The 20,398-nt window shown below is 39.2% G+C and overlaps 1 protein-coding gene across 1 annotated transcript in view; it reads left to right on the forward strand.

Moving 5' to 3' along the window:
* khdrbs3 (KH domain containing, RNA binding, signal transduction associated 3) overlaps positions 1 to 20,398 on the forward strand; it is a 111,445-nt gene that overhangs the window by 35,784 nt on the left and 55,263 nt on the right. The window contains exon 2 of the mRNA XM_038725612.1: positions 12,337 to 12,455. Coding sequence (XP_038581540.1) covers positions 12,337 to 12,455 — 119 coding nt within the window. The remainder of the gene's footprint in view (positions 1 to 12,336; positions 12,456 to 20,398) is intronic.

Here is a 20,398-nt window from a genome sequence, read left to right on the forward strand (position 1 = left end):
TCGCTCACCCTTTAATGCTCCCCTAATGCTCGCTGACTTAGTGTGGAAATGAATTTCTCTATTTACCAGAATCGCAGGAGACGCAAGTCAGCGCCGAATGCTTTCAAGAGGCACTCGCACGCTTTCAACCATTTGTCTGCAGTTTTAATTGACACCCGATGAGTAACTGAAATAAAAAATGGAGGTGGTCTGGTTATTATCAGTTATGATGATTCAGTGTATTTTGATAATGCAGCCTGAGATGAGTCCCAGATAATGATGTACATTAAGCTGCACAGTTTTCATTTTCATCCTCAAGTCCCCATCCTCCCCGGCCCCCCACCCTTTCACAGCCTAATGACAGTTTTATGGGAAACTTCATTAGGCAAAGGGACGTAGAACCGATAAACATCAGCTTATGTTAATTGTGGGATAAAGTGGCCTTGCAGTGGTCCTTTCATGTTGAGATAAAAAATAAGGTTTATTGTTGAGGTTGGGGGTTTGACCAGATAGATGATTTAGTGTTACTTTGATTAGTGTTAATACATGTTTCAAATGATTTATTTTTGCAGCTCCATCCTTTTCACTCCTCCCTGTTCATTTGGACATGCATTTAGTGGGGCTTGGTTGTTTTGTTGTTCACCGTGGTCTGCAGATAGCCTAATGAAGAGAAAGCATTACAGGCTGCACTGGTGCTGTGGGTTGCTAAACAAAGACAGTGATGCATCTATAATCTGAGCAGTGAACAATCAATAGGTGTCTTCTGGTCGTAGACCAACACTTTCTTAGAGGCCTTTTTGTTAAGTATCAGATCAGGTCATGTGGTCCACCTCTGGTATAATGGAGGCTTTTCCTTGACCACTGATGCATAAAAAGTTTCTGCAACGGAATTAGATTCTCATTACATGTGTTATTTATTCACTTACCTATTTAGCTGATGCTTTTATCCAAAGTGACTTACAATAAGTGCTTTGAACCATGTGGATACAACCCAAGAATTGCAATAATCCTGCAAGTGCATCAACTTCATCAAATATGCTGAACTGCTTCAAGTGCTACATTTAGGAACGAAAACAGATAGAGAAAGGCTTGTTTGATTTTTTTATGAGGCAAGGTGCAGTCTGAGCAGATGAGCGTTCAGTCTGTCCTGATTTCAGGGGGAGTGTGTTCCACTATTGTGGAGCCAGGACTGCAAACTCAGATTTTGGAGTTTAGTGGAGGGGCTAGGGTGTATGGTATGACCATGTCTGGGATGTAAGATGGGCCTCAGCACTTATTATTTGTTGGGTTTTTTTCAGATGCATTCCACTTTTGTCAGCCTCATTTATCATAGAGGCTCCCCTACCATTATGTGCAGTGGGTCACCCTGCATTAGGCTTGTCATGTACTTCTCTGCGTACTTTCTGTTTACCCGGAGAATTAGTATTTCCAATAGGCAGCGGATCGGGGCTGAATCATCCCTGGCCAACACCTGAATAGATTCCTATTTTGATGTATTTCATGTTGAAACAAGTCAGTAAGTGCATTTCCATCCACCTATTTTTATGCACATTTTCAAAGGCAAATAATGCAACAAAGTGCAGAGGAAACAGACTTAGCGAATAAATCACGACATAAATAAAGCATGTGACTTAATCGTCGCCTCCACTCAAATTAATAGATGAAACAAACAGAAATATCATATTTCCAGCCTGTTTTACATATATGTTATATATATACAGTATGTTTCCATTTGTTTGAGGTTATTTCATTGTGCTGCATTCGTAAGCGCATGATTGTGCTTCAATCAAGAGTGCAGGCTTCTGAGGGTTTGAGCCTAATTGTCCAGTTCCAGTTTAGCACCATCCTCAGTAACTATTACCACCTCAACACCTTCTCTAATATAAGATTTACGATATGGCAACTCTGGCAGGCCTAAAAGCAGCTAAAAAAAACAAACAACCGCATGTTTTTTGTTGATTAATACAAAATTTGTCTGGTTTGGATTAAGGGCAGCTGCTGTATGTTTTCTCTATCTGTAATTGAATCGTACAGGATATGTGATTTATCTGCAATTGCTCCGATGGATCTGCAAACCCTCAATAGTAATGCAAGACTTTGTTTCAGTGGAAAGTTTGGCTTCATCCTGCTGCTTTCAGGAAACTTCACAGCAGTCTGATGTTTTCTAATGTATTGTGTGAAAACAGAATATTTTATGACGAGAATTATTATGAATTATGTATGGGGGAATTTTATTAACCTAAATAGGATGTTTGAGGATCGAACTCATTTCATATTCAGCCTTTTTAAGGCTACAGTTTTGAATGTTCTATAAATTTGCTTTGGAACCTATATCCCCCCTGTATATTGCATAGTCAGCAAGTTATAGGTGTCCTATTATAATATTCATAAATACACTTAGCACTTCTGTAGTGAGTTGATGTGACAGCAAGGTCACTGAGACATCTCAATTAATTCCAAGGTTTTTTTCATGATCAGTAGTGGCTACTTGTTTTTTCTGATAAATATGCTTTAATTGACTTTTTAGAGTTTATGTCCAATATTTGCGTTGTGCCTCTGACACCTTTATTATCTGTGGAGCAGGAGGTGGGTCTTAGTGTTCAGTCGGGTTATGGCTAAAAAGTGATATCCACACAAACGCACGCACATCCTTCTGTGCCTTGGATTCTTTTGAACCTCTCTGCGTCTGCCTCCATGGACTGCTCATTGAAAATATACATGCTAATGCATTCACAAGCTTCTACTTTATCTTTTTCCCCCACTTTCTTATGTCACGCAGGCAGGGGAATCCTGGAAACTTATTAGGGGGGAACCTTTTAAGAACAATTTTGTTCATGAAGTTCATGTAGTTTTGTATATTCACTTTGCTTTTCTTTCCCTGGTCCTTCACTTTTTTTAAATTCCTGCTAATTCAGTTTTATTTTAAACCACATGTAATACATTAAGTGATACGACAGACAACAAGTTAAACTCTGGATACTTGCACGACACCTCCTATTGCCGTCTTATCCTATAAAACCTCCATCTCTTACACAGCTGCTCATGGTTTCATGGATGAGGGCAAATTTGTAAAGCAAAATCCTTTGGCAGGTTGTGAACACTTTCATAATCTCCTTGCGAGCAAGTCTTTAAATGAACAGGTGCCAAGAGAAATGCACGCTGCAACTATCCTAATGATAAGCAAACCACACAGGCCTGAAGTGTACAGAATGCACGCACACAGTAGAAGCCCGGAGCAATTCTGGCATCTTTAAGGGGAGTTGAACCCTTAAAGGCCTTAAAAAACAAGCTGGTGCACTTTGAACAACCTTGGGGATCTTTAGGGAACTTTAATGTTCTTACTTACACAAGCATTTGAAATTTGTGTATATGGGTGACAAGAGCATTCCTAAAGATCCCATGATTTTTGCAGTGAAAACGTTCTTTTGTATTTGTCTAGCCATTACCACTGAGTTTGGCGGATTAAGATCACATGAGTTTGACTTCCACAGAGATCCACAGAATAGAGTCTCTGACTGAGTGGATGTATTTATGATGCTTCACAGGCCGGATACTGAAATGAAAGAGGCACCACTCGAGGGGCTCTCTGTCTTAATCCGTGGACATTATCTCTACACTGTAAGCGGGTCTTGGCTCGTTACCTCGCAGTAGAGAGCCAGGCTGGCAGGGTTGCAGGGAGAGAGGCAGAAAGGGAAAGGGAAGGAGGGAGGGCCTTGCCCGGCCGCCGAGAATGTAATCTCCAGATTAGGGGGCGAGACGAATTCCTGCTGCCAGCCTGACCTTGTCAAGGCAATGGAGGAGCCAGAGTGAAATTGAGATTTCAGGACAGGAGCGAATCGAGGCATATTTTTTCTCTTTTGTGCGTTAGCGATTCTCTTTCAAGGGTCACAGCCTTGACACCATGATTCACGCTAAATGTGTGTGGTCACACTGGTAGCACACATGAAATGTGTGTGGGGCAAACTGTTTCTGGCACTGACCATACTGCCTGAAAGCCTTGGTAGTCAGTCAGACTACTGCAGTCTTTATGGGATGAAGCAACAACATGAGAAGTGTCCAAAACAGCATAGTTTCCTAATTTATTGAGATTGGGAAAGGCAATATTCTCAATTTTGTTCTTATATGTGAAGGCAGTGTGGATTTGGGTATTTAGAAAGCAGTTTATTTATTCCAACATTAAAGAGGTCATTAATGTCCTAAATTAAGAAAAATTTAATACAGATTAATTATTGTTTGTTGTTAGCTACAGTGCAGTGAGATGCGGTTAAAAGCGCCTGAAAACTGGGTTTTACTTCCTAAGAAACGATGAAGAAGAAGAAGAAGAAGAAGTAGTAGAAATAACACATTTACAAATCTATTACAAATCAAAAGTTTAATTAATAGGCAATGAAACACAATCTTGCTAGCTGCTACAGCCTTAGCTTCTTGGTCCAGAATGACCACTAGCTTATTGTGGCTGTTAGCCAATGTTAGCAAACTTTAGCTTAATATTGCTGAGTCACTTCACTGACTTTATTACTCTTTTCTACTTGTGCTAATGTTTTAGCATTTACCATTATACCAACTACCCCTTTTGGTTCAACAAATGTGAATTTGTATAGCTTTAAATATTTATGATTCAATAAGCATCAATCTACATTAAAGTTAAAGAAAACATTTGGATTCAGATGTCGCAAAACTCTGAATGGGGCATGGAAATACAAAAATATCTAGGAAAAATTATGTTAATATAGGATTCTATTGTTCATTGAGGAAATACAGGTTTTCATGGCCTGACAATGTGTACTGGAAGTTTCATTAATGTCAATAAGCTTCCATCTCGAATGTTCTCACATTAGTTTTGACTATTTCAACTTTCTGAGTGCCCTCAATGTCCTTGATTGGTTTATGTAAGCATGTTCTGGTGGATAGAAACTGGAAAATGAGAATAATGATGTGACATTCCTGTTTGAGCATTTCATTCATTTGACCCGTAATTGCAAAACAACAAAATAATGAGTCTGTCTGCCACAGACAGCAGCACACAGCATCAGCTGCATAAAGGAAGTGGCGGAAAGCTGCCGATAAACTACCATTGTGCTATTTAGACAAGATATTTTTTTATTGCCTCAGACAGTTGCTGGAGCAGAAGAGAAACTCACTGTTTTCCAATTTTCAATTCAATTATTTACGCAAGGAAACACACTGAGAGCGAAGCTTTTCTAAGCAGGTGCATCCTTTCTGTGCTGTGGTGAAATGAAGAGCGCTGAATATTATATTAACATTCATAAAATACAATGAATACAGAAAAATTGTCAGTTTTGCTGGCATTTCATGATAGGAATGCGAGCAGCATCGCTTCGAGATAACAAATGTGACTCAACACATACAATTTTATTTCAAATACAATAAGAGACTATACCATGTTGCTTAATTGACATGCCAAATGTTTCCTCTCATTATTTTAGACCAAAGATATTTATATGAATAGTGCATGAAGGCTGATGCACCTTCTTTCTGTAGCCTATTTACTGCAGCTTCTGTGAGAAGCGTACATTGCCCTTAAAGGCACCACAGTTAGATAAATACCTGTAAGTTGAGCCACTAACATAAAAAATTGTGGCATGAAACGCTTTTTATGTATTAGAAGAACCAGTCGGTTTTGCTAAATTGAACCAAGATAAGGGGTTATATGAAAGTGGTTGGGTTTTTATTCACTTCCATGCTACCTTAATGTCATCCACAGCTTTCGCTCACAGCACAAAAAGGTGTCATAAGATCTATAATCCAAAGTCTGTGTCGAGGTAATTCACAGTTTGACACACAGCTGTTGTCAGAATACCCTTGAACGCCCAAAGCCACTTTGAGGTCATGAATAATTAGTGTTTGAATCATTGTGTACACCAGGGAGAATGTACTTCTCATTATATTTGTTAGCTGTGAACCTTTGCTTCACACATATTGTTTACCAAAGTGGCACAACTAAGGGCACCCAGACTGCCTTGTTAGAGAACTGCTGACCCAATGATATTTTCAAATTTTAAACAAAGGGAACACAGGCTCTTACCATTTTGATTGTATTGGTAATCAGTTATGGTAAATGAAACTAGGATAATTCAAAAAGTAAACCTGCCATTATATCGCAGTGTAAAGCAATAGTGTTCATTAATAGATTGGTGTTCTCTGCTTCCCCCCAGTGCATTTGGGTTATCCTCCAGCAAGCATTAGGTGAATAAATAAACATGGGTATCCCTTTTCCTGGATCTGTTTTGTTGACATTAATGAATAGTTCAACATTTTGGGAAACATGCTTATTAGGTTTCTAAACATCATTTCAATGAAAAGATTCACGCGACTCTCGTGATATGTTTGGAGCTAGAGCAAGGAGGTGATTAGCTTAGCTTAGCATAAAGACTGGAAGCAATGGAAAACAGCTAGCACAGAAGCACTGGGGGATGAGTAAACTTTTGTTCGTCAAGGAAAAGTTACAGTCCCCCTTAAACTCATAAATAATAAATTTTACATTTACTTTTTTTGCACAGATTATGAGATACATCATTATTATCAGTAAATTTTTAGAGGCATCGGTAGATGTATCTTTAAACTGTGAAGAGAGCCACCCTAGCTGTTTCCCTCAGCGTCCTGTGTTCATGCTAAACTAGATTAACTGGCACTTGCTAGGGATTCAGCTTAGATAGAAGATAGTTGTGTGTCAGTTATTTGTCTAATCTAGAGTCAGGTAAATTGCCTCAGTATCCTTTGTGTCATCAAATGGTGTATAGCTTTGGGAAAAAGTTATTGTTTAGTATTTATTTTTATTACTATTTATTGTTATCATAAGTATTAAGCATAAAATAAAGGGTTTGTACGGCTGGGGTTTTCCTTTTAAAGAGGCTCAATGAGAATTAGAAGTACTTCTTTGTCACAAAACCCCTGTACTTTAATGTGATATAAGTCCGAATATTAGAATATTTTACATACAGTTTATGATTTAAGTTGAGGGTGAAAGGGATTCTCTGTTGTAGCCGCACTTTCTGGTGGATGAGAGCAAAGAAACAACAAAAAGATAAAAGAAAATCTTAATAAACAATAGAGCACATTAAAAGAAAACAATGCACTTCCAAAAAATAAATTAATTAATTAAACAGTTTACATTTATTCAGATCATCATATTGAGGAACAATACATTCACTACATGTATAACACAGTGACACATGATCCTGCAGCTGTGGATTCCCCGTCTGTGGTGTCCAGTAACGAGGGATGCACCTGCTGTGCAGACACTGTATCTCGCCCCTCAACATGAAATGGTAGACTTAATGACCCAATTGCTTCCCCAACGAGACTCTCCAGCATGCAGCTGAAGTCATGCATAATCCCACAAAATCTACCCAGCTTATGAATTTTAAATGGGGAGGCCTAAATCACAGAGCTGCTTTAAAGTGAATCCATTTCTAATAAGAAAGCAGAGAGCTGGGATGGTGTCCCGTTGTCGGGGATCGTCACCCAGGTGAACGCATGTTATAGATTTTAAATATATGTGTGCAAAGGTTGTAAAATTGACATATTTAATGCAGGAGAAACCCTAAAATAACTCAACCGAGAAGAACCCCAGGGAAACAAGACCTTGGTCTTGTTAGTGCTCCCTGATTAAAAGATAATTCTGGTTTATTACAACTTTGGCATTATGTTAGTAGTTTTGTACTCACAAAGTTAATTGCTCTTATCTGAGATTGCCATTGAGTAAAAGTGCTAATGCAAATAATTCAGCTTTGTGAGCCAATATGTCTCAGCTGCTCTGAGACCCAAATGGAATTAATGAATGAATATTGAATGTGAAGATTTTGTTAAGTTGTATTTGACTCTCTGATCTATTTGCTCTGGAGAAGCTGCTTGTCCTATATATCACTGAATATGTATGTGCATCCTGTTCCCCTGATAAGGGCCGTTACTGCTGAAAAATGTTGGATATTGTTATTGCTGAAGAGCAGCTGAATTTCTTTCTTTCCTCGAGTTTGATTTGAGTCTTGTAACTTAGAGGAACTGCAAATGTGCAGCGCATACAGTATAGTGTAGTATCCTTTAGATTTTCTGAGGCTTCAAAATGGTTTGAATTAACAAGAAGTAAAGGATAATTTATTACAACATAGGTCTTATCTTCGTTGTACTTTCCTTCAGGTTGTGGTATGATTAAAAGAAAGTACTATATATATAGTATCATCCAACCATGTCTCTGTCCAAATTTCAAGGCCAGGTGAAAAACCTCATATCATACAAATGGGGATAACGGCACAGACTATTCAACTGTATCTCCTCAAAGGCAGTCATGGTGTTGCACTCAGTTGTACACATGAACAGGGTTGGACAAGTTACTCAGAAATTGTAAAAAGTTACTAGTCACTTATTACTCTGTAAAAAGTAATAATATTTACTTATTACTTGGTGATGAAAGTAAGTAGTTACGTTACTATATTACTTTCACTACCACCCTGCCCTCCCCCTAAAACAAAATGGTTTTTCAAAAATATATGGTTTCTTAACGCCGGCTGAAATACAAAAAATAAAGTCTCTCCCAACTTTTGAACTTTTTCTGCAGATGTATTTATAAGAGCAGTACTCAGTATTTTTTTAAAACATAAAATGTTGCTTAACGCCACACTCTCCCTATTCACGAGTCCATGCATCACTGGCAGCAGCAGTCGGAGTTTCTTTCTTTAAGTTCCACGTTGCTGTGCTGCTTTAGCAGATGCTTCAATAAATTAAATAAATAATTGTTTGCGGTTAAAACTTATTGCTGCTCGCACAAAGTTTACAATGGACCACAATGTTCTTTGCGTCTTAGACTGTGACACAGAAATGGTGATAGGCTACTTACAGTTGTGGAAATACGCCTCTCTACCTCGTTCTCCATTCTTCCTTTAGTATTTTGGCTGACTTGAACAACATAAGGTCCGGTGCCGCTGACCTGCCGCATAGTCGCTATTTACGTGGAGGTGGATGGTGCGTTCAGTAACGCAGTAACGCAGAGTTACCTGGATCAGTAATAATATTACTGTTATGGAAATAGTAATCCATTACTAGCTACTGGGAAAAGTAATTATTACAAAGTTACGCGTTACTGTAACAACAATGCACATGAAAATCTACAGAAGTAGATATTTGAAGAATGAACAAGAGAACTTGGGAGATGTTTAAATCCAGCATTCTCTCTCACCAGTCACTGCAGTGGCCATAATTGCCAGAATATATGTTTCGGAAAGCTAATTAAAAATGGTTGGAACTCTCAATTGTAATTGTGTGGCGGGACGATCTGACAAGCACTTTGTTTGAAGGGTTAGGGTCACCAAGTAAATTGCTAAGCTTTTGGGAACTTCACTAAAAACAAGTCTGACAGCGCAATAAACATTTCTAAGCAATGAGATGATCACACAGGTTTTTCAGAAACGCTCGTTTATCTTACGTCGTTGTTTCGACCATGTGCGATGTATTAAGAGAGCTGGATATGCTGCGACAATTTGTTCCAGTGGCCACTGCCACTTGCTGTACGACAAGGAAAAAATTCCCCGTGGTTTTTCCCCATTGAGCACCAATATAAAAGATTTTACATAAAAAAATTGACATAAATTTTTATACACGAAGGCTTTATATTTATAAAGCTTTTCCACAGTCTATTTTGTTTGCATGACATCACCAGTGTAAAGTCTATGGGCCGAGTGGGAATGCGTTGGCAGGGCCAGGGGAAGAAACACTGATGCACATGTGCAGCGGGCGTCACGATGACAGTGTTTCCCACACATTGATTTATTTGTGGCGGCCCACCACATTATCAACACTTACCGCCACATATTGATTATTCTTTTTTTTTTTAAACAATTTAAAATGGGTAAAATCGTATCTCATTTCAGAGCTGTGCGCAGCCCATAAGTCTGCTCAGCACTTCCTTGCGCCTCAGATACCAAAATTAGTACATGATATATAGGATATAATGTAAATTAGCAACTCTTACAAGACTCAAATAGAAGCAAAGGAATGGAAAGGATACAGCTGCTCTTCAGGAGTAAGAAAAAACGCCCATGTTTCAGCAGCAAAAGAGCCCATAGAGTCAACCTAAGATACCTTAAGGAAATCTTCAAAACTGAATATTACATCCATTCATTCCATCTGGGTCTTTGTGAAGCACAGCACATTGGCTTTAAAAGCTTTATCAACCCACTGAATTCCTTTCATTCTTTGCATAGCAAAAGTCAGCATTGTTGTTAAATGGAAGATGCGTATTCACATAAAGGACACCAACCATAACAACAGAGAGAGAGACTTCTAGTAATATTTTTCAATGAGTTCCAGGATTCTAAGGCAGTGATTCAGTAAAGGTTTGTGTTGTGCCTCTCAAACGGCCAAATTAGAAAATCAAGCTATTCACTATCCATTTGCAGCCAGAAGAGAGGGGTCTCATAGAGCTGGAAGGGGGGACAGACACATTGTGCTTGTGTCAGTGATGCATGTTTAAATTTCTTTCTTTTGAACAGTTGGTAATGACTCGGAGGTGGAGGTTGTTATCAGTTCATGTTGCTACATTTTCTCCCTCATGAACTCTGGCACAAACAAGATCTTTTGAAAGTTGTTTAGTTAATTCACACTTGCTGATTCTGTGTTGCCATGTTCAGAGGGTGAGCTCATCTGAAGCTTCAGTTTGGCTGCTTATTACACCTGCTGATTGATTGCCGTGCACTGTTGGGGTTTATTTAGACTTGAAATGTAAAATCTTTCTTTGTGGGCAACTCAGAAAAAAAGTGTGGTTTAAGCTTTTAAAAAAAGCATTTTAGGATTTGCTGTTGAAACACAATTTCAGTCACAATCTCCCAATAAATCACAGCTTGAATGTTTTGAGGACAACGCCTGGTGGAAGGAGGAAACTCCATCTTGGCATGTTGCTAGGCGATGCATTAATATTAATATTGTCTTTTCTCAGAATGTGTGCACTCCCTGCCCCCCTTGGGATAAGCTGAAGCTTAAAGATATCTCCATCTCACTGATACTTCTTTTATCCTCGTTAAAACTCATATCAAAGGTTTAATTACATTCTGCAAATGTAATGCCGCAGAGCTTTGTTGAGAAATCACAATTGCCTTTTTAGTTTCTAGTTTGCAGTGCTGATATGCTGATTTATGACCTAGTCTAATTGAAAAATGCGGTATATGTGGTTGTGACGTGTTGGAACAGGTGAACACGTTTGAGGTTGTCATGTTTTCAGGTTAAAACAGGGCTTATTTTGCCTGAAGCTCATAACCATCACATCTGATTCCGAACCAATCCTCAAAGAAGACTTTCTTAAAACGTGAACTGTAAGGCTAAAGAATCATAACTGCTCCCTTTTAGTCTTGTTTTCTCTCCCATTCAAAAACCATTTTGAACACGAGAAATAAATCTGTGGTGGAGTTCGCCCTCTGCCTCACCTCTTCCCCTGCCGGGCTTTTAGCCTGGAGACTTTGTCGTACCCTCCCCATACCTCTCAGCTGCCCTCTCTGCAAAACCATTTTCCTGGCACTGAAACACAGATGTTATCCATCTGATTAAACGTTCAAGGTTACAACTCCAAATGCATCAAAGTCTGCCTCTCCCATAAGAGAAAGCGTGACAGCCAATATTTTTGATAGCCTGGAGGTGCAAGCTCCAGTGTCCTCCCCATAATTTTATTCAGTACAAGTAAATTAGTATCTCTGCTGAAATTATAAGGGAATATGGTGATCGAGACTCAGTCAGTAGGTGAGATGAATGATGCTGAAGATATATTCTTTGTCAATAAAACAGCATTAGTTAATTGTTTCAGTCATTTATCAATAAGAAAACATTCACTTGTTCCATCTTATAAGATGGGATTCTTTCTTTTACATCATTGTAAATTTGAGTCTTTGGGTTTGTGCTTATTGGTTGGACAACTCACCAACCAACACAAGATAGGTTAAGATGGAGATGCTGACCAAAACCAAAACCTGTGCGGACCAGCTGTATCTGGCAACTTGCGCTATTAATAACGCAGACACTACATAAAGCGCTGTATGGATGGAAAAACTGTTGTTTGCCATGAAATGGTTACCTCACCTAGCTCTTGAACCCAAGCTGACTGCTTAAAGTATTTATGCTAAGCTAGGCTAACCACGTCCTGACTCCAACGCCGTACTTAACACCCAGACATAAGAGCGTTATTGATCTTCTTATCTTACTCTTGGAAAGAACGCGAATAAGTGTATTTCCAGAAATGTTCTTTCTTCGATAATGAAGATATTCATTAGTTGCTGTTCCACTGCAGTCATTTTACAGTCTTGTATATTTGCTACTTGTTAACGCCGACTGATTACTTTTTTTCTTTTGTTTTTCTAGAGATTGAAAAAATTCAGAAAGATGAGGGGAAGGAAGAGGAGAAGTTCATCGACGTCGTCATCAACAAGAACATGAAACTGGGCCAGAAAGTTTTAATACCAGTCAAGCAGTTTCCTAAAGTAAGTGCTATAGTACCACCACCAGAGGCATCTCCACGAATGTGATGTGCACAGATAGAGAATTTTAGATTTTGTTATTTATAGATAATGAAGCCAACTACAGTCGCTCTGGTTTTGATTTAAATTCCTTACAACAGCCACTTGACACTTTTTGTTGATGCTTTATGTTATTAGATGTAGCATATCTGGAAGGCGGCGTACAGGCAGAGTGTGGGCTGACAGAACTGGGGTAGGGATGTTACCTTATGTCTGAAGATATTGTTAAAGCTTTTCAAATGTTACAACTGTAATTCTCACACTCCTCCCTCATACACACATCTACTCTATCACAGTGACCTTGGTCAATGACGCTTTGATGTCTCAGTATATTAATTTGTCAATGAATATTTATGAATATATGATTCAAAGGAATTATCTGACAGTGGATTTCATTTTCCTGAGTGGATTTCATGTGATACTTGGTAGATACATACACTTTTTCCAAGTTCTAAAAGTCTCTTTTTTTCATGAAGATTTATAGCTTGTAGGGTGAGAGGATTTGCAGCACATATAGTAAGTCAGTAGACAGTCAGCTTCACTATGACCTCCACATGAAGCCGCTTTGAGCGATAACACTATTGCCACCTTTGAGAGCACTTCAGCCTCGCCCGCCAAGAGGAGCCTTCAACGGCAGCAGCATTTATTGAAGCCTCGCACTCGGTGCATGACAGGGATTTCCCGCTGGGAGCACGATGGGGAGGCTGGTGTAAAAGTGAGAGGGCCGGTCTTGGACAGGGACATCACTCAAGTTTTCACCTCAGCCCTCCAGGGGGAAGGACAGTGGTAACCTGCAGTATGTGGATCGGGAGGACAGCAGGGGGGAAACACACCACAGGAGTCAAACACAGAACCAATAAAGCTCTAGAGGTGCAGTTGGGTTTAGTTTCCTCAAAACATGCTTTTCTGCTCAGTATCACTAGAATTTTAATGACATGCACATGAAAAATGATGCCAACGTCAGTTTAACATACAGGGTGTAATATCAGCGATATACCAGGTTTTTTATTAGTCTACACCCAGCATTTAATTTAACACTTTATCATAGCTTTGAAGATCCACCATAGAGCCCTATCATCTCTGTGACAGTCTCAGTCAACACTCTTTAATTTAAAATATTTGTCACTGAAAAATCTAAACTTGTGAGCACTTGGAATTTGTTTGGGGCAAGAGGGGAAGACACAATCAGAAGGGAAACAATCACCAATATTAAGCAACTCTGAATTTAGCCTCGTTTCAGAACCAACAGCCATGTTAGTGGCTCTGTGAGGCTGTCCTCAGGCACAGCAAAGCTTTGAGTTATGTCTAACAATAGCATCTAAATGCTCATAATGACAGCACCAGCATGCTGATGTGTAACAGGTTTAATGTTTCATCATGTTCACCGTCTTAGTTTAGCGTGTTAGCAGGCAAACATTTGCAAATTAGCACCTAACGCAGAGAACATCTGAGGCTGATGGGGATGTCATTCATTTTGCAGGTATTTGGTCATAAACTGCAGTAACTGACAAATGAAAAAGGTGATTACAATTCATCGTGAGGGAAGCATGAATGTCTGTACAAAATTGCATGTCAGCCTATCCAATAGTTATTGATAATTCAGGCTGGACAAGTGTGGCCGACTTAGTGACGGAAGTTACCATCTATAGAGTCATGCAACTAGCATGGCTAAAACTTGTCTGGACATCTAGGTTAATCTCTAATTGATGCTTGCAATGAATTTGGATGAATTAGGAGTTAATTACATTGTTGGATTGCCAGACTGCTATGAATGACACTATATTTTTAAGATTTTAGTGGTATTCTCCATCATGCATTATATATTATTCTAACAACAGGGCATTCTTTTTGAAAGAAACCACAGTGTACCAATTGGACCAAAGTCTAACATACCACTACATATATTACATGTTCACATTCAATTAAGTAAATCTCCATGGTACTAGCAGTTAAGGTTATATTGCACACAGTACTAGTATCTTGCTAACAAAGGTTTTTTAGACACCAACTTACGTAGCCATTGTTTCAAGGGAGAGAGAGTCATTATTCTTACCAGGTTTTTAGATGAAATTAATTGATGGCGAGCACTGAAGGTTCAGTATGTACATTTACATGTATGTAGTGTCATCTGGAGGCTGATCTGAGTCTCCTAGGTTCACAGCTAAACAGATTTGCTTTGACAGCTTTGATAAGTAGAGCCACTAATACGCTGTTTAGAGCTCCAACAAGCCACTGAAGGAAGACAAATTCAATTTGTTCTATCTGACAGGTAGCAATGGCAAGAGTGATCGGTTTGACTTGAATGGGTTTTCTCTTGAGCTGCAAGCATCACCTTTTGGCTTTTGGCATTGAAGTGGCACAGACATTTTCCAAATAGCCATTTAGGAGCATGTGCGAAGAGGTTAAATCCATCCTCCGCAAACATAGCTTTTTATCAAAATGAAGCGGGCAAGGACGCCGCGCTGCAAGATCCAGGCTGCTGATTCTCTGTGATAAAATGGAGCTGTTCCTCAGCAATGATTTTTAATACCCAACACTGATGAATATTTTGACTTTCTAAGATATTGACAAGATTGATGATATCATACATAGCGTTGTATGGTATAGTTCTGTTGTGTAATGGAAACTTCAATTCTGTAGAGAGCGCTCTGCGGGAAGCAGTGTCTTATACTCATCCAGCATAAGATTTAATTGAAACCTGCAGAAATAGAGAGAGCCTAAGATTTTAGATCCTGATTTAACCAGTATGACACACAACGTCTCTCCTACTCAAGAACTAAAAATACCCTACCTTTTGAGCAAGGATGCACTATCAGCGCTCATCTGTACATTTGCCGGATCTGTGGGCCCTCCCCCAGAAAGCATCTTTTGGCAGTAAGCACCGTAGGCCATTAGCAAGGCGTAAGGAATCCCATTGGTTTATTTCCAGTTCAGACTGTGGCTTTTCTCTGCACTGGGAGTGGTGATTTATCCTTCTGCTGTCGTTCCTGTCCTGCTGTCCTCAGCACAATCACTCTGAGCCGGCTCTCTGTGAGCACACCTTTCGCCAGACTCACAGTATTACATTCTGCAAATGATCAAAAGATCCCAGATGTGCCCGCCTCCCCCCCGCACCCGTTGAAGTTAAGTGTGATTAATCATACAACTTTTCTCTACTTGTGTCCGCTAACTTCCTAATCATCCACATGACGCTTTTTGTTTTAGCTGAATATGGTACAGCCAACTCAAATTTTGTGTAATTTTGTGTATATTTTCAGTGTTTTCTTTTTTAAGCAGCACCGCAACAGAGTAGCAGGCGACAGCCTGTGATTAAACACATCAGCTTTTATTGTGGTGATTACAGACAGCACCAGTGCAATCCTCTCATACAGTCTAATGACATGAACCAGCACAGGAGCCCAGGCAGGTTTTTGTAAATCACATAATCCCTCGTGATAACTAAAGCATTAGCAAAACCCCAAAGTCCCATCAATCACAGTAGGAGTCAGAAGGATTTTGATTTCTGATAAACAGCAGGGATTACAGTTGTGTTCAGTAAGACTCATTATACTTGGAGGACTGTCCCTGTGAGGAGATGTGTGTGTGTGTGTGTGTGCTTCTGCAAACGTATCGATTAATAGGTAATGTGTGAAAATGTCCAGATTAAGACGTCTCTCTGACATTTAGTCAAACAAATATAAAGCAAATCTGCATGATCTCTTTTTAAAGAGTCAGGAACTCAAAATAGTGCCTATCTAATGCCATTATATTATGTCACCATATTATCTGTAATACTGTCTGAAGGGACTCAGGACAGTGAATGCCTAGTATGAGAACAAATTGGTGAAAGTGATACCCATGGCTGGATTAACCTGCTGCAGAGCCCGGGCCAAAAATGAGCTGCTGGGCCCCTAATACCCCTCTGTTTCTCCCCCTCTCTGTGTATAGTGCACATATTTCTTATGCTAAAATATTACATGGCCTCAGGTTTACTGTGGTGTAACACCATTTAAGCACCTTGCATTGTAATAACGAAGGCCTACGCTAGATTTAAAACTAGACAGGGCCTCAAGATCCAACCCTGTCTACTAGAAATCTATATACATATATACTATTTTCTAAACTGCTAACTTGCAAAAGCAAATTAATTTTGCTTTTGAGAGAGAAAAAAACGACACTGACTTGAAGCACGAGAAACTACAACCTTTTTCCTAACTATAACCAAATTTTTTTATAGCCTAAACCAAACCACACCCATCCTCCACTCCAGCCACCTCCCTACAACTTGCGTACAGTAACACAGCACTTACTTGATTGGACGTAGGCATAACAAATTTGTGCTTTATAAATGCAATTTATGTACCTTTGCAGAGTTGCAAGATCAGGTAATACAGAAATACCCAGATGATGGTCATTGAAATTGTGCTTTAGTTGTGCCTTTTCCCCTACTCTTAAACTAAATCCCAATAAATCAAATTGTCACAAATCAATTGGGGCTTATAAACCAATTTGGGGATCTGGGACTGGGGCAGTTTTCCATTTTGCTCAGTCAATAATCCAGATGTTTTTAGCAGTATGTATTTATTCGCGAAAACAGTGCTCCTTTTTAAACTTGACCAGCTATTTGTTGGTCAAGCTTGAATTTTGCATTTGTATTTTTGAATTTTGAATTTTGCATTTGTGTATTTAAATTTTGTATTTTGTATTTTTGGGGGCATTTAAGATGTATAGTGGAGAGACAAGATGTAAAAAACATCTCCGGCCAGGCTTGCACTGTGGACGCACTCTAAACCCCTGCTTGGTATTTTAATCCCTAAAATACATGAGCACCTCAAACTTGATCTCGAAATTAAAGAAATTTAAGAAATAAAATGAATGGAAAAAAGTGCTCTTTAATGGTTAATGAACGATACATCTTTACGTTTTGTGTGAGTTGAATACATTTTATTTAATATGATTAAATGAGAAACTTGGCCACAGGACATTAAATAGATTAAACCACATTGTTTGCAAAAATTTACAGTCATTCAGTTAATCAAGCAATCAAATTAATACAGCAATCTTTAATTAAAAATGTGTTTTCAGTGGATGTCAGAGGAGGAGTTTTTTTAGGTGTTCTGGTAGATTGCTTGGTTAAGCACAGAGTTGTGACGCAGCGTACTGGGTTGAAAAAAAAGCTTTTCTCCAAGCATGTTGATCCATTGGTGCGTAGAACACTGGTAGGCCGAGGACTGAGATATCCATACAAACATCCCAGACACTGTGTCCGATACACAACATGACAGAAATGTAGAACGAGTGCACAAAAGCTGTAGTAATGCGGAGAGATGTCGGCTGTGTGATCTGGCTTAGCAAATCATTGTTCAAGAGACGGCACAGTTCAGTGATCAAGGCTCTATCCAGGTGGAAATGATGGATGTGCAGGACGTCGGTTAAACTCAGCTCATTTAAAACATTTCCTGACACCCTCTGTTCGCCCCGGTAGCGCTGTCTCCTTTGATGATCCTTTTGTAAACATGAATACATTAGAGGCAGGACCTCTCTTGTTTTCTTTGATACCTTTAAATTAAATTTTCCTGACCCAACAATTTGTGTTCTCTTAATATATTTGGAATTAATTATTGTGCAAATTTCACTGGAGGTATTGCATCGCTTCAGGTGATGTATGAAGCGTACAAATGGACCCAAGTAAGCATCTAAGTCCACATCAATCCAAGGGCAAAGCTTTGCAGGAGGCCACTTATTCCCATTTGCAAATTGCAGGGTTGGAATTAGCACAGTGGGGCACATTATTTAACTGGAGCTGAATAGGGCCCTGTATGATCACATCCAGTCACAGGACTTGGGGTAATTATAAAAGTTGAAGGAACATACAGTACAGTAGTTGAGAACTGTTGGAGTTCAGCCCGGCCAGGATAAAAACCCAACAGTCAGTTACTGCATTAGAGCGAATCACTAAAGCTCGCCTCTCAAATCCCTCACCCAGGAATTGGCAGGAGCCTCCTAATAAGTGCTCGCTTTCTGAATAAAAAGGTTGGAAAGATATAGGTGAGGTGCAGAACCAAACTGATTGTTGTTGTTTTTTTTTAACCTCCTGCTAGCTAATTGATGACCTAGATAGTTGAGGGAGACAGCTGTATAACTCACTGTTAAAGGAAAACATGAGAAAGGTGAGAAAAGCATTGCTCTCCTTTTGTCTCCCTGGCCAGCTCCAGCTGACGGTGGAATTATGGGTAAAGGTTGCAGGACTTAGATGGGCATCTGCAAACAGCATAGTAATGCATAACGTTTGGTTTTTAAGGGTAAAATAGCGGTGACCTTGTGAAGTAATCCAGGAAGCCTTTGACAGACGGTGGCATGCCAGAGGTAGTCAAGTTCAATGTTAGCTCAAACCAGCACATTATGAAAATGTAATGTTATGTTCAAACATTCAGGAACGCAGTTCGGGCAATGCTTTGAACTTTTATCAGTAAAGTTCTGATTTCAAAAAAGGAGACGGGCTGAAGCTATGGGCGATGTGACCTAAAATACTGTCACATGATTGTCGTAATGATTATTTTATGCTTTTTATCATATTAATGCATGATATTTCCATCCTCATGTTGACTCATTTCTGATTCGTTTGTACTAATCAATTAACAGTCTGTGCAGTTTAAGATTCTGGGCTTGTAGACAGCACTTTGAGCCTAATTAGGTGGTTGAACTACTGCTTAGATGTTGATTGCCTGTTGTATCTATTCTCAATTTAAAGGGTACTTAAATTTTATTGTTGTTATTTTTTTTATTTCAAAGTCATTTTACTAGTAATAGAGAGTAGTACAATGCCTGTGAAAACAGTTGTATGTCTTCTCTGTAGGGAGCTTTAGAGAAGTGTATAGGAGCTTGACCTAGGGACTAATACTCAGGATATCTTTGCTTCTCGTGCATCAGTTATGACATTTTTTTTTGTCTGTGACCCTTTAATACAATGGGATTGTGACAGTTTACCGAAAACACGAGTCAATTATGGTTGGTTGGGGCACGCTGGTGGCCTAGTGGATAAAGAACGGTCCGTGAACTGTAACGTCCCTGATTCTGGCCAGGAACCTTTGTTGCATGCTATTCCCCCTTTCTATCTCCTTGTTTTCTATCATCTCTAAATTGCCTTTACTGTTGCCGGTCTAATAAAGCCATATGAACGCTTTTGAAATTGAAGGTAGGTTTCAGATTTCATAGAGATAATAAAATGTAACATATGTAATTTTATAATTTAGGCTTATTGTACCTGCCCTAGTCTCTAAATTATTACTACTGGACAAGGGCATTATTTACTCTGGGGTTGTGGTGTAGAGTGTTTTGTCCAACCCGTCACATATGGACGCATCCCTTTAGTGTCATAGTTCAACGCAGTGGGTTTTTGACAGTAAAGGCAGATATAAGATTCGTGTCCTGTGTGAAACAAAAAGTCAACATTAAATATTTTTATTGAAGTTACGTGAGTTATGTAAATTGCGTAAGTTACGCAAGTGACATAAGTTAACTTACATGTTAACTGACGTTCGTAGTTATTTTAACCCAAACCATGATCTTTTCCTAACCTTAACCAAGTAGTTTTGTTTCACAACTTTAATAACGTGCTATTTCAAAATAGCGATATTTTGAAACGCAAGCGTTTTATTTTGAAATTCTTACCGGGCGTTGCATATTTATTGTTTCTAAATTACCGGACATTTCATATTTGTTTTTGCTTAACGTTGCTAACTTGACCGCGGAGCCTTAAACGTCTAAAAGTGACGCCTTGATCAAGCGTCAAGATGTGACAAGTCGAGAGTGAGAATGTGTTGTTTTGTCTTTGCCACATCCCTGGCTCCAACCCAGTTGGATTTGACCGCTAAAATTGAAAAAGTCTCCAGCTGCCAAAATTCAGAGTAGAGAAGTTAATGAAAATG

Source organism: Micropterus salmoides, unplaced genomic scaffold (genome assembly GCF_014851395.1).
Source record: "Micropterus salmoides isolate LMB-PRFRI ecotype aquatic unplaced genomic scaffold, ASM1485139v1 Ms_hic_scaffold_17, whole genome shotgun sequence".
NCBI lineage: Eukaryota > Metazoa > Chordata > Actinopteri > Centrarchiformes > Centrarchidae > Micropterus > Micropterus salmoides.